The sequence below is a fragment of the Cnephaeus nilssonii genome, assembly GCF_951640355.1.
Source record: "Cnephaeus nilssonii genome assembly, chromosome: 6".
Taxonomy (NCBI): Eukaryota; Metazoa; Chordata; class Mammalia; order Chiroptera; family Vespertilionidae; genus Cnephaeus; species Cnephaeus nilssonii.
The window spans coordinates 66,393,786-66,409,431 of NC_137077.1; the positions used below are offsets into that span (position 1 = coordinate 66,393,786).

A 15,646-nucleotide genomic window follows, 5' to 3' on the forward strand; every position below is an offset into this window, starting at 1 on the left:
TAATTATTCAAAGTGTATGTATGCATTTTTTGGGACACCTTATATAATTTTTTATAATGAGAACATAATGCAGAAAATTTGCTGTCATAAAGACACTAAAATATCCTTTTGTGAGAGGGGGAGACATATATACTCACTATGGCCTTTACTTTCATTGATATTGCTAACAAGAAGAACCGCCATCTGGTCCATTGACATTCGATCTTTGTTTACTCCAAAAAGTTTCTCAACATATTTTTCTGAAATTAGACCAATGATATTATCATAAAAAGTATAAAAAACATGGATTTCAGAGAAGAGGCTAATAAAGAGTATGAAGTGAAGAACAGTTTAATAATTAAAGAGAAGTATATGGTAGTAATCAAAAACACATACAGCTTCTAGAGGGCAAGGACCACAACATCTTAACTACTATGCAAATCTTACCACATTATGCATTCCAATTTGAGCTGGAAAAAATATATATTTCCTGAAACAAACTAAACAAGTGAAAATTAAAGTCCTAAATAGGGAATGATTAGATTCAGTGACTTTACAATCACTTTGGTTGTGATAACAATTTAATAAACTTAATATCTGGCACTAAATCTAGGGGAAAATTTAACATTTACTCATAATGTCTGACAATAACCTATGCTGTTGACAATATCAAAGTGTACAAAGTCCTTTTTATCTCATTGTAGAATCTGAAACTAAAAACATATTTCTTAACTTCCAACTCCCCTTTATTTTTGAAAAATAATAAAAATAGAGCTTTATTTTAAAACTAGAAGCCCGGTGCACAAAATTCGTGCACGGCGGGGGGTTGTCCCTCAGCCCAGCCTGTACCCTCTCCAATATGGAACTCCTGGAGGGATGTTCGACTGCCCGTTTAGGCCCGATCCCAGGGATCGGGCCTAAACGGGCAGTCGAACATCCCTCTCACAATCCAGGACTACTGGCTCCCAACTGCTTGCCTGCCTGCCTTCCTGATTGCCCCTAACCGCTTCTGCCTGCCAGCCTGATCACCCCCTAACCACTCTGCTGCCAGCCTGGTTGATGCTTAACTGCTCCCCTGCCAGCTTGTTTGCCCCCAACTTCCCTCCTCTGCCAGCCTGGTCACCCCTAACTGCCCTCTCCTGCAGGGTTGATCGCCTCCAACTGCCCTCCCTTGCAAGCCTGGTCCCTCACAACTGCCCTCCCTTGCAGGCCGGGTGCCTCCCAACTGCCCTCTCCTGCTGGCCATCTTGTGGTGGCCATCTTGTGTCCACATGGGGGCAGGATCTTTGACCACATGGGGGCAGCTATATTGTGTGTTGCAGTGATGATCAATCTGCATATTACTCTTTTATTAGATAGGATAGAGGCCTGGTACAGGGGTGGGGGCCAGCTGATTTGCCCTGAAGGGCATCCCGGATCAGGGTGGGGTTCCCTTGGGGCGTGGGGCGGCCTGAGCGAGGGGCCTATGGTGGTTTGCAGGCCGGCCACGCCCCCTGGCAACCCAAGCAGAGGCCCTGGTATCTGGAATTTATTTTCCTTCTACAATTGAAACTTTGTAGCCTGGAGCGGAGCCAACCCTGGGGCTCCGGCAGCCATTTCTGTGGCAGTTAATTCACCTTCTACAATTGAAACTTTGTAGCCTTAAGCGGGTGAGCCCTGCCAGGGTGTGCGGAAAGCTTTGCTTCCCCTGTTGCCACCGGCAACCCTGGCCTGCTCTCTCAAGCTCCATTCTGCCGCCATTTGTTTGAATTTATTTACCTTCTATAATTGAAACTTTGTAGCTTGAGTGGAGGCTTAGGCCTGCAACGGCTATGGAAAGCTTGGCTTCCTCTATTACCTGGGAAACCTTGCTCTCTGTGGCTGTAGCCATCTTGGATTGGGGTTAATTTGCATATTCGCCCTGATTGGCTGGTGGACGTGGCTTATGTAGCGGAGTGATGGTTAATTTGCATATCACCATTTTATTAGAGAGGATCATTACTAAAATTTCTATATAAATGTTTATATATTCTTCCAAATAAACTAAACTGTTTAGATGAGTTCTATCCAAATGACTTTCTGCAATGATAGAAAGGTCTTATATCTTGCACTGTCCTACTGGTAAGCACTGACCACCACTGAGCTATTGAACTCAATAGTGGCTATTGGGCACTGAAATGTGGCTAGTATGATTTGATAGAGTGCATTTCAATTTAGATTTTAATAGCAACATGTGGCTAGTGACTACTGTATTGGACAGAGAAGAACTAGATAAAGTGTCATAGGTCAATATACTGAATTATGACAGCAATTAAAAGATGTCAAAAAAAACTGAATATTACATTTTTAAATTGCCTAAATTCAAATTTTCACTTGGGGAACAAGAAGAGGTCTTTAATAACCTGCGGCAGCAGCAATTTCTTCATCAGTGCTTGTCTCTGAACAACCAATCAAAGACAGATTATATGACAGAATGTCCTGGAATAGCTGTTTTCGGCTAAGCGTATAGTCTTGTGTATGCTGCCTAAAATAAAATGACAACACAGAAAAGATAATCATGTACATATCAAAGCCCAAATAACCACAATTGTCTTTTAGATTATAAAATGTTCACATATTAAAACTACTCACCACTGACAATCGTCATCATTACAGGTTCCCGTTAAATCAAAACGGCAGAAACACTGATCCGGTTCAATCATATTACTGTATGATACTGAGCTTAGGGGAAGTTTCTCCTTAGTTCGATAGTATGGACTAAATCTAAGAAGAGAGATGGACATATTATGCTTCATAAACATAACCTAGAAAATTTTTCATTTTTCCTTCCCAACTAAAATTTCTATACTTAATTACTTAATAGCAACCCCCCAGCCCCAGAAAATAAAGTGATAGGGAAAACTACTTTTATACCCAGAACATAAAAGACCTCAAATAGAAAACAAAAAACTCTGTATTTTAAGTAGTGTTTTCACATCACATAATAAAATACTACATAATGCTGGTATTTCTTACACACATCACCAGCCAACAAAAAACTAGGGAAAAAGTCTATACTACCAAGTAGGTGCTTTACAAGTTTACAATTGAATCATACCCATTTAACAGGCTCACAACTTGTAGAAGTTTTTAAGACAAATACAACCGCCCACAAAATTAATCATCTGAGAATACCTAAATCACCTTTATGAGAGTTGGCCAATGCATTCCTTACACATGGTAACAGTAAAATTAAAAATTCTTGTAGGACTCATTATCTTTTTCCCCTAAAATTTCTATCAGGCAATAATCGAGAATTCACAATTCCAACAGTAGCAAGAAATTAGAATCTGATAACAGTTAATAAACCCAAGTGTGAGCTAACCCTTACTTCCTGATATGGTTTGTATATGACAAAACACTTAATTTTTACTTTCCCTAAAAGAGCAAATTCATTTTTCAGGGACCATGATTCAATTTCTTTTTTCATTATCATCGAATATTCGAAGTTGATATAAAAAACAGGAGTAATCCTGAAACTGAAGTTCACTAATCTTTCTTTTATACCTGTAGGACTTAAAAACCAGAAGAGGGCTGTGGTAGGGACTAAAAGGACAAGGCTTCACTTCTGTTGTTTTATTCTGTGCTGTCATAAAATCTACATCCACAGAAATCTCCTGCAAAAGAAAACAATAATTTCATAAGGCAAATAAGGCTAGGATGAATTCTATATTTTTTTTACAGAATATGAAATGTTCTGTTACCTGACCACACAAAACCTTTCCTGTAATGCCTGTTGTGGTTTTTAAAATCAGTTGTTTTAAGCTGTCAGCTTTTGAATATAATTTTTGCAATTCACCAATTTTTAGCCCTAGAAAAAGTTCTGGTTTTTCCACCATGTTCTTAGCTTTGTTTACGCATTCTTTGTTAGGTGTATCAGTGTGCTTAAGGTTAGGTTTAGTAAAAGAATTGGATTCTAAGAAAGATCTTCTTCGTTCCCTGTTTGACCCAGACAAAATCTCATCATCAACATCATTTTCCTCAGTGTCCAAACTCAATTTATCTTGAGTCAGATCGTGAAGTGAGGGTTGAGGTAAAGAAAATTCAGGTTCCTCTTCCACAACTGGAGCGATATTTTGTTGTTCCTTTGCTTTAAGGGCCCGAGCTTCTTTTAGTTTTTGAATTTTCAGAGCATATTCATATTCTAGCTTTTGTAATCGTCTTTTTTCCATAGCAATTAGTTCTGCTGAATGCTTTCTTGGACTGGATACTGGAGAACTGTCCAGTCTCATCATTTTGTTTGGCTGGGGGGAAAAATGATATATTTTATATCGCTATGATTTTATAAACAATTTATGGTAACTGTGCTATACCCACAATACAATGCCAACATTATAAAACTAGATAACGAGCATAAAACAGTTTTACAAGTCTCCAACAGTTTTGCTAGTTAATCTATATAACAAAAGAACAAAGTAAAGACAAAATAAATAAACAAGGTTCCAAAAACATGGATGTCGTTTGAAAACAAAGCTTTAATCTTATTCTATTTGAATATGCAGGAATGAATTATTTTATTTATCTCTTGCCCTCAAAACTATCATAAAAACTTTCTGCTTTCCAAAAACAAAATATTTCTACAAACAACTTACTCCAAAGCGATCTTGTTCCAGTTTTCGTTTTCCTATTTCTTTACTAGCCACTGCCTTTGCCCGAGCAAACTCTTCTCCATACTTTAGAGTCAAAGCTTTTTTAACTGTAACACGTTGTTGCACTTTGTGAATCTGAAAATAAAGGATAATTCTAAAAATGTAAATGTAAACCTTAGAAGAGAAAATAACTTCTTTTTAACACAGCAGGGTATTCAACAGAAAAATATAAATATTCCAATATTATGTCTCAAGGGAGAACATTATTTAATTAAAAATTTGGCCCATAAAAAATGGGTAGTAAACATGAGACTACAATATTTTAATTTAAAAAAAGAACATTACTTGTTCCTGAAGCTTCTTCAAAAACATTCTGTTGACATTGAGAAATTTCTCTGTTGCTTGAAGCTGTTCTGTAAGTTTGGCAATCTTTGTTTCAGCATTTCGAACAGATTCTTTCTTCTTAGCTTCTTGCTGTACTAGATGCTTTAAAACAGACTCATCTTTCATCAAGAGAATCCTAATTTAAAAGTAACAAAATCCTCATTAGTATTTTTCTAAACTAGTGGACTAAACACCATCAGAATAAAAATTACAAAGCAGTAGCTCATTTTTAAATATATATTTATGATATACAGGTTAGAGTTTTAAAAGATTAATATAATATTTTTATACTCATCAATCACACAGGTATTTAAATAGGCAGTTACATTTTATAAAAGTAACTATAGGTCTGATCATTTTTAAAAAATCATTTAAATCTAAGTTAATGTGAATTATAGTTGAAAAGTTAATAGTAAATGTTTAATGTTGGCTGAATCTGACCCCATATAACTTCTGAAAAATGAGGACTTAGGCAGAATGTTCTGTTAAACTTCATATATAAGGCTAATAAACAAACAAACATCTAATAAATATAATCTAGCACGTTTAACTTACAAATCTCTAATTCATTTTATCTAAAGCAAGCATGAAGGGGAAAAGGAAGTATAATTTTTAAACAATATATGGATAAAAGTTTGGAATTAAGAAAACAGGACAAAAGATAAATTTATGGGTATAAACTTTCATCTTTTCAACTACTAAATATTATGGTTAAAAAATGAGGCATTCTTCCCAGAAGACACCATATTTCAACAGTCACAACAAATGACTGTCATCAAGAATGAATCATAAAGACAGAAATGTGATAGAAAGGATAGTGAGTAGAAAGACAAAGAATTTTTTAAAACCTTTTCATTTGTTAAGAAAGTTATTAAAGAAATAAAATCTAAATAAATTTAGCTTAATCTCATACTTTTAAAACAAACACAATACAATTTCTCATGGATAATTTTATAGAATTACGGTCATTACGATTATTTCATCTATAAAGAACATTTCAGATTTCTAAAATCAGGATGTGTCTCAACATTATGGCATATCATAGTTCAGCTATCAGCATGTTGTCTTTCTTAGTAATGTATAAAATAAACAGAACATACTATTATATACTTAATATAAAAACTTACATAGTCACTATTTCCTTGACATATATGTTACCTTGTAAAAACACTCCAAATTACATTCTTTTTTCTGATTAAAAAAATAAAGAGGAGGAACCAAGATGGTGGCATAGGTAAACACCTGAACTTGCTGCCTCGCACAACCACATCAAACCTACAACTAAAAGACAAAACAGATATCATCCAGAACCACGGGAAGGCTGGCTGAGTGGAAGTTATACAACTAGAAGGAAAGAGAAAAGTAAACTGAGACTGGGAGGAGGTGCAGAGGTGCGGAGGTATGGAGGCGCGTGCGGAAACAGGCCAGCCACTGGGTACGCTGCTGTCGTTTTCAATCAGGAGGAAGATACAAGCAACCGACTGCTGTGAACTCCAGTTCCGGGCGAGACTCTGGGGACCCAGACTCATATGGGGAGAAACTGGACTGTCTGGCATCAGGCCGGAACACAAGGGAAGCATTCTCTCAGAGGTGCTTGCAGCGATCATTGTTCTCCCACAGTGCTGCAAGACACAGAGACCCGGGAACCTCTTCGGGGTGGGGCTGACAGTCAGTCAGCCATTGCTGTTTGCTCCGCCCTGGTGATTCCCTGAGACCCCGCCCCACCCAATTTACAGCCCCACCCAAGCAGTTTGCAGTGGCTTTTTCATATGAATAGACTTCAAACTTTCCTAAACTCTCTAACACAAGTAGCATCTGAACTCAGTGTACCCCATCTCTCTCTGTAAGTGGCTCCAGGCCCAGCACTAGCAGCAGCTTGCCAAGGTTCATAGCTTGGCCTCTCCTAGGCACCTCCAAGCCCAATACAAATAGCAGCCATCTGCAGATCACGCAATAGCTCTTGCTGGGAGGCCCCAGAGCCAGTGCACCCAGAGGACAGCTTCAGATCACACCAGATTACAACTCTACCTCATCCACAAGTGACACACTCAAGGGGCAGACTCAATGAGCACCAAAGCCCCACTGAAGCAATTCCTGCTCCATAGGGGTGTCTCCTGCACAGGAGTTCTGCTGTAATCACAGCTGGTCCTCACGGCCAGTTGGCCTTGGGGTCAATTTCTCCCTGTGATGCCAACAGCAATCAAGGCTCAACTGCAACAGGACAGTGCACAAAGTCCACACAGGGGCGCAACTAGAGTGCCCAGCTCAGGTGACTGAGGAGGCTGAGCCACTGGGCCTGACAGGACACCTACAACACAAGGCCACTCTACCAATTCCAGGAGACATAGCAGCTCTACCTAACATATAGAAACAAACAGGAAAGCAGCCAAAATGCGCAGAAAAAGAAACATGTCACAAAAGAAAGAATAGAAGAAATCTCCAGAAAAAGAACTAAATTAAATGGAAGGAAGCAAACTACTAGATTTAGAGTTCAAAACAATGGTCATAAGGATGATTAAAGAGCTGAATGAGAGTTTCAAGGGACTTAGTGAGAATTTCAGAGATCTTAATGAGGATATCAAAGGCATAAAAAAGGACCAGTCAGAAATGAAGGATATACTAACTGAAACGAAGAATAATTTACAGGGAATCAACAGTAGCATAAAGGATGCTGAGAATCAAATCAGAGATTTGGACTATAAGGAAGCAAAAAACACCCAATCAGAAGAGCAAAAGGAAAAAAGAATCCCAAAACATGAAGATAGTATAAGGAGCCTCTGGGACAACTTCAGTGTACCAACATTTGTATTATGGAGTGCTGGAAGAAGAGAGGGAGCAAGAAATTAAAAACCTATTTGAAGAAATAATGACAGAAAAGTCCCCCTATCTGGCAAAAGAAATAGACTTACAAATCCAGGAAGCACAGAGTCCCAAACAAGAGGAACCCAAAGAGGTCCACACCAAGTCACATCATAATTAAAATGCCAAAGGATAAAGACAAAGAGAGAATCTTAAAAGCAGCAAGAGAAAAACAGTTACATACAAGGGAGTGCTCATACAACTGTCAGCTGATTTCTCAACAGAAACTTTGCAGGCCAGAAGGGAGTGGCAAGAAATATTCAAAGTTATTAAAAGCAAGGACCTATAACCAAGATTACTCTACCCAGCAAAGCTATCATTTAGAATTGAAGGTCAGATAAAGAGCTTCACAGACAAAAAAAAAAAAAAAGCTAAAGGAGTTCACCACCAACACACTAGTATCACATGAAATGTTGAGGGGTCTTCTTTAAGAAGAAAAAGAAAAAAAAAGAGCAATAAAATTGCAATAAATACACACCTATCAACAATTGAATCTAAAAGTAAAAATAAACAAACAAGAAATCTAATGAACAAAATAAACTGATGAGTAAAATAGAACCAGAGGCATGGAAATATAGAACAGACTGGGAGGTGGGCAGAAAGAGATTAACCAAATAACTTATATGCACATATGCATTACCCATGGACACAGACAATAGGGTGGTTAAGACCAGGGGCATGACAGGAACCAGGTGGTTGGGGGAACAAAGAGGGGAACATCTGTAATTCTCTCAACAATAAAGATTCAGAAAAATGAAAATAAAAAATAACAAGATTTAAGTTTTAAGAACTGGTTAGCAAATTATAAAAACAGGACAGAGAAAGTCTCACCATCTTTGCACAGAACCTTATATTTTTAAACGTGCATTTTTAAATCTAAAAGGGGACTGAGTAGCAGAACAAAGCTCAGAAATGTTGATGTTATCTAAAACCATTTTGTTCTCCATCAGTTAATGATAACAGGGTGTTTGGAGTGGAAAAAAATGTCTATCCATAAAGTGATGTAATTATTTTTATCAAGTATATGCTATTGGCCCTCATCACAAGCCAAAAATTTTGTAACTACATATGGTGATGAATGTTAACTAGACTTACTGTGGTGATCATTTCACAATACATACAAATATCAAATCATTACGTACGTTGAATACTTGAAACTGTTACCTGTCAATTATACCCACATAAAATAAATAATCCCAAAATATGGCAATGTATTCAAATAATTCTATCATTCAACATATTCAACTTGTGAGGTTTTACACATATTCTCAAAATTCTGAAACACCACTTGAATGATACAGTAACCTCACAAAACATGCAAGAGGTTTATGATCCTTAACTTTATATTCACAGTTTATAATAACACAAGATTTGACCATGTGTCTTATTGAACAAACTAGATAATGACTATTTCCAACAATCAAGTCCATCTTTAACAATAAAAATATGCCTCTAAAGAAGGTATTTCAAAAATCATGCCAGAAGTTTTAAAGAAAATTCCAAATAAACCACGTATAAATCTGAAAGGACAAACTCCTTTGAAGTCTTGGTATTTTTATTTAAATATTAATAATATTGCTTTAGTTAAATGTATAATTCACCAAAATGATAACCTTATAAAATTCTACCAAGTATAAAAGAATTTGTAGCCCTAGTTGGTTTGGCTCAGTGGATAGAGCGTCAGCCTGCAAACTGAAGGGTCCTGGGTTCAATTCCAGTCAAGGGCACATGCCTGGGTTGTGGGCTCGATCCCCAGTAGGGGGTGTGCAGGAGGCAGCCAATCAATGATTCTCTCTCATCACTGATGTTTCTATCTCTCTCTCTCCCTCTCCCTTTCTGAAGTCAATAAAAAAATATGTATTTAAAAAAAAGAATTTGTAATCATATAGTGTACTTAGTATTAACATACACCACAAAAAGATATCCCTCTAACATATGAGAATTAGATACATGCGATATTTAATCAGATAATGAGGCTCACCTATGTTTTTTAAGTTTTGCTTCTGCATCTGAAACCTGCTTAGTAACCATTGCTATTCTGCCAATTCCATCAATTTCCACATCAGAGTTTGCTGGAGATGATGAACTTGTCTTCATCTGATCTGATTTAATCAAACGCTGTTTTTCCCGACTAAAATAATAAAGACAGGTGAATTATACCAAAGAATAAATGGAAATTATTTTTCTTTAGAGATGTATTCTATTTCATAATATAAACTAAAAAGTATTAGTCATATTGACTAATAACAATGATGACCAATATGCATGACTCAAGATGGTTTTCAAAGCGGAGAGTGTAGCTCTCCTTTATATTAGCTTTTCTCTTTTTCTCTAAGCTATTTTGATCTCAGTGCATCACTGTAGTCAAGTCTACAGATGATCATCTGGCTCCCCCTCCTGTGTGAGTTGTAAAAGTATTAACTCTACATCTTGAATAAAACCACGCACTATTCATTTCCCAATGCCAATAAACTGTATGCAGACTTAGTTAGCAAAACAGCACATATCTTTAAAGCTAATTACATAAAATGCCACTTACTTGGCAATCTCTTCCTTTAACAATCGATATTCAATCTTCTTTTCTTCAGGCAAAGATTCAGGTGTTCGCAAGGGATCATTTTCTTTTTCAGATTTTGGAGGTACCTTCGGTTTTGAAGCTTGCTAGAAAACATTTGAAATCAACCAGATCAACAATCTTCACGTATCTCATACTAAGATATATATATTTTACATTGCAACCTAGTGTGCATTTTATATTTATACATTAAGAAATAATTGACTTCACTATTTTATATTCCTTTTTTAAATTAAATTTATTGAGGTAACATTGGTGAATAACATACAATTTCCAGATATACAACATTAAAATTCAACATCTGCATGCTCTATTTGGTGCTCATCACCCAAAGTCTAGTTCCCCTCTGTTATCATATATATTTGGCCCTCTTTACTCACTTAGCCCTCCCCTAGCTGGTTGTTAACCACCAAACTAATTACATAATATACTAAGTAATCAAGACCTACAGTTTGAAAATAATTGAACTATATCATATCTAAATAACTGCTGCAGTAAGAATAGGGATAAAAGTTGCACTTAGATTATACACTTCAATAAAAACTGTTTTCTGGTAATGTAACACAATTTCAAAACAGTAAATTTCCTTATACAGAAGACAATTATCCACTATTCTGAAAACAGGACAAGCAGAAATAAAAATAAAGGGGATAAATAGCTAAATCTATCTAAATGTATACATGCTTCATTATCTATAATAATAGAGGCATAATATGCTAATCAGACCAGACAGCCGAACGACCTTCCAGACAAAGCCAGAGCTGCAGGGCCAAACCCCTTGCACGAATTTCGTGCCTTGGGCCTCTAGTATTATATAAAGTCCTAACAAATAAAATATATCCACAAGTTAATATATTAAAAACCAATGCCTCTAGGAGGTCTAATTTTTGGGGGAGGGAGAGTAGAATAAACTTTAATGACTGTCAATAAATGATCTTTCTTTTTATCTTTCATTATTGCACTCACCTCAGCAGTTCGTCTTGCTTCTTTGATCATGGACTCCAATCCACCAAAAACACTATTTGTTGATTTGGAAGCCTCTCCATCAGATTCACTGTCATCTGAATCATTCAGTGTTACAACCACTGATTTATGCTTTGGAAGCTGCAAAGACAATATATTTGCTACCCTTGATGACAAAAGTATCTCTATCCTGTTCGTGGCTCTACCCACAATTAGCTGCATGGCCTTGAACAAGTCACTTAACCTCTTCAAATTTCGATCCATAAAAATAATGGGCTCCAAGTAGACAGTCTATGGTTCCTTCTAGTTACACTGCAAAACTGACTTTGTCCCACTCTAGCAATACTGGTTACCTGCCAAAAACATACAATATTCTATATTCTCAGTCTTTAAAAACACTACTATGATCACCTTCTTCATTAAGTTTTATTTTCTCCAGTTTCTATAAAGAACCATAATGCCATCTTTAAATTAACTCTTACAACCAAGATAAAAATTAATAATTATAAATAATTATTTTTAAAACATTTTGGCTTTTGCAGTTTATAATATAGAGGGTAAGAGACTAACGTTGGTTTACCTAACAGAGGCAAGATTGCAGTTTGGCTTTGCCCCATTTATTTTACTTAAAAGCCATTAGAAAACAAGGCAGAAAAAATTGTCATTTCCATCTCCTTAATAAACATCATAAATTCTTACATTACAGTACAGTCATTAATTGGAAAAATATGAACAAAGTATAAACCAAGACAGGAAAAATAAAAATTACAATTTGCTAAAAATTAACTGTAGAATAGACAGAAATCCTGAATGGACCAATGTATATAGGAAAAAAACTGAGGCAAGCATACCACTCTGATGAAAATAATGCTTCCCCATAACATTATCATAAACTCCACCATTTTTCAAGTGAAGATGATGAACCCATTTCATTATTAATACATAAAAAATAAATTTGTATTTACATTTGACTTCATGTGTGTATATAAATAAACGAGGAGGAGGGAACAAGACAGTGAAACTGCATACAATTTCTCACAGGCTGTCTGAATAATAGTAGGATTAAATATTTTGTTTGGTTTTTTTACCGAGATCACAGTTCGTGGAAGACGAGGTCCTCTGTGAAACTTTGGGTTCTGTATCCTAGGCTGAGATACTGTATTAATACTGACTATTGACAGATTGCTTCTTGGCACAGGCTGTGAATTGTTCAGAGCTGGAGGTGAAGGTGGGTCACTATTACTGGATGTTTCCTAAATTGGAAAGAGACAGATATGAAACACTAAAAAAAAAAAAGAAAGAAGAAATTTCTGTTGTCTTTAAAAATCTTGAGCAAATTAGTGCCACACTTATCCCTACTTTATAAAAGCCCAATGAATTCCAAATAACAAGAGAAGGGTAGGGCTTCCAAAAACTTAAGCTCATGAGCACCACCTAGCGGTTCAGGTATCTAAATTACCTCTGGCTTAAAAGCTCTTTTATTTGCTAGAGATTTAAGTAGTTCTTCTCGAAGCAGCATTTCTTCCTCCTCTTCCTCATCTGCAAAGGGTGGTTTTGGCGGCTGTTCTGGATCTTCAGGTGGAAGAGGTGGTAAAGGTGGTACAGGAGGTAGAGGTTCAAGAGAAACACACAATCCTTCCACATAAGGCTGGCTCAAAAGTGGCAAAGACTAGTTATTTTTTTAAAAAAAAGAAGAAATAATAATCACCATACAAATTTTACCAATTCCAAATGTTTATCTGTGAAGCATCACTAAATTAGAAAAAGGTAAGCTTTAGATTATTATTTTAGCTATAAGTGTAAGTATTTGTAAATCTCAAAAACTATCCAAGAATTCAATATTCAGCCATGAAATGTGTAATTTTTGCAATAAAAATAAAATCAATATTTGAACTTAAAGATAATTATACAAACTTTTCCATTCCTATTATCTTTATTTAGCAATCTAAAGAATAAAAATTGTATAAGGTCTATCTCTCTAGATGACTACCTGAAAGCAAGTAGAGATACTGAAAAACCATGATATTTAAATAAAAATAAAAAATTAGGAACCAGGAATTCTGGAAAATACATAGTACAGAGTATCTTAAGAAATAAGTGCCAGGCACTGGCCAGTGCTCAATGGTTAGAGCATCTGCTTGCAGACCTAAGGGTCTCGGGTTCTATTCCTGGTGAAGGGCACAACCTGGGTTGCAGGTTCAATCCCCAGCCCCGGTCAGGGCTCGTGCAGGAGGCAACCAATCGATGTGTCTCTCATCCCATCGATGTCTTTCTCTCTCTCTCTCTCTCTCTTTCTCTCCCCGCCGCCCCTTCCTTTCCACTCTCTAAAAATCAATAATATCAATGGGAAAAATATCCTTTGGTGAGGATTAACGAGAGAGAGAGAGAGAGAGAGAGAGAGAGAGAGAGAGAGAGAGAGAAAAGAAGTGCCAGGAAGACTCTCCACTATCCTCTTAAATCCTTGTGAAATGGCCTGTTAGAGAGTATCTATAAAAAAAACTAATTTTCCCAAATTCCCGAGTTTAAATATATTTTTGCTTCAAATACCTTTCAGTATTACTCTTGGCATTTAAAACAGTTCAAGAAAAAAGAAAAATATTTTCTCTCTCTGTGCTCTATATTTCCCTCACCTTATACTTCCTAGGACACCAGATGTCTACCTAGGAACTGTGAAATGGCAAGATTCCCTCTAACCTACTGACAAAGATTCAGTTTGGTCTCTAGGATCTCTCAGTCTAGAAATAACTTTGACTTTGTGATTTCTCCACATTCTTTGTTTTTTTCTTTTGAAAAAATCTACCAAATGTATAGCCTGCCAATGAATAATCAACTGCTCAGTCCATAGATTTCATAGCAATTAATTTTGGTAAACAATTCTGATTTTTTTAAAGCTCTCTTTAAACCTAATCATTCATTAATTACATGCCAGTTTTTCAAACAAATTAGAAATTACACAAAGCAACAAAATTTTTTTAGAACTAATATCAATTCTCACTTACAGTAACCTGAGGTGGTGGAGGCAAAGAAATAGATGGTGCTGAAGAAAAATAACCCAATGTACATTCAGTAAAGAATGGCTGTTGCACTGGTGAAGGAGCTGAAAAAAAATTTTTTTAAGAGTTTAATAACAGAAATACCTCTACATGAATAAATTAAATTTATGTACATTTGGAGAAATTCAAATGCATCTAGGTAGAGTACAAATTAGACTTTCTTAATCTCTAATAAAATCTTTAATCATCAAGAGACCACTTCCACCTATTTAAAATTGTTCTTACATCACCAAAAAGTTAGCCTTTCACTTTGTTCTAATTTTCACCTAATGATGATAACAGGGAATAGAGCAGGAAGGGCTAAAAACATATATTTTTTTTACAAATATACTTTTTAAGGAATAAAACAAAAAATTCCCGAAATTGCCAAAGTGCCCGAACTAAAGGAAAACAGTGATGTGGTGACTCCATTCTTCCCTTCATGTTGATCAAAAAAAGTGAAGAAATTGACTAAGTTGTGTAGAAAGCAAATGGGACTAGAAATAAATTGCCTACTGCATTTAATCAATAAACTATACATTTTTCACATTTTAATAATTCTGAAATACTGATGCATCCCAGTTAAATTATTAGCATTTCTTCTTCCTTAATAGCAGATAAAAATAAGGAAATGGTTTCTTAAGACTCAATAAAATATTGCAGATTCAAATTACTCTTGCTACCCAATAATTACACAACCTTAGAGAAAGACTAATGTTTCTTCTTTGTCCCAGTTGTCTCACAAGTCAATATAGACATTACCCATATGATTTGTATGGGGTTGACTTGTGGCCCATTGGAATATACACTGGCCTTTAGAACATTTTACTTCTTAAAAATATCTATAATGAATTTGAAAAAGTTAAAATCTGACAGAGTAGAAAATACATCCTCTGTATAATAATTCTTTTTTACAAAGTTCTTTAAAAAGTACAGATCATATTATTATTTTATAGGAATACAGAGTATTAATAATATTGTCAACACATGGGAATTACTATGAATCATCTCTAAGAACCTAGAAATAAGAAAATGAAAGATTGACCAAAGAAGAGTTAAATTATAAAATCAAAACATATCATGCAAGATTATCAAACATGAGCCTAAAAACAATAAACATTACCCAAATCAGACTTTGCCTTGTCTCTGGTCTAGACACACTAAAAGTAGGATTCTAGTTTGATTTGGTCTCACAAATATAACAACAGGAAGAAATATACTGATCATATGGTCTTATTTAAATAAGT

At 35.7% G+C, this 15,646-nt stretch overlaps 1 protein-coding gene across 3 annotated transcripts in view; it reads right to left on the reverse strand.

Annotated features, from left to right (window-relative positions):
• The window catches only part of ZFC3H1 (zinc finger C3H1-type containing), a 64,250-nt gene that overhangs the window by 21,222 nt on the left and 27,382 nt on the right, over positions 1 to 15,646 (reverse strand). For all 3 annotated transcript variants that reach the window (XM_079773643.1, XM_079773642.1, XM_079773644.1), the window contains exons 7-19: positions 14,367 to 14,464; positions 12,827 to 13,036; positions 12,456 to 12,620; positions 11,371 to 11,508; positions 10,369 to 10,490; positions 9,811 to 9,960; positions 4,932 to 5,106; positions 4,590 to 4,721; positions 3,702 to 4,241; positions 3,505 to 3,614; positions 2,590 to 2,721; positions 2,361 to 2,482; positions 138 to 239 (exon numbers count right to left, since the gene is read on the reverse strand). In XM_079773643.1, coding sequence (XP_079629769.1) covers positions 138 to 239; positions 2,361 to 2,482; positions 2,590 to 2,721; positions 3,505 to 3,614; positions 3,702 to 4,241; positions 4,590 to 4,721; positions 4,932 to 5,106; positions 9,811 to 9,960; positions 10,369 to 10,490; positions 11,371 to 11,508; positions 12,456 to 12,620; positions 12,827 to 13,036; positions 14,367 to 14,464 — 2,196 coding nt within the window. The remainder of the gene's footprint in view (positions 1 to 137; positions 240 to 2,360; positions 2,483 to 2,589; positions 2,722 to 3,504; positions 3,615 to 3,701; positions 4,242 to 4,589; positions 4,722 to 4,931; positions 5,107 to 9,810; positions 9,961 to 10,368; positions 10,491 to 11,370; positions 11,509 to 12,455; positions 12,621 to 12,826; positions 13,037 to 14,366; positions 14,465 to 15,646) is intronic.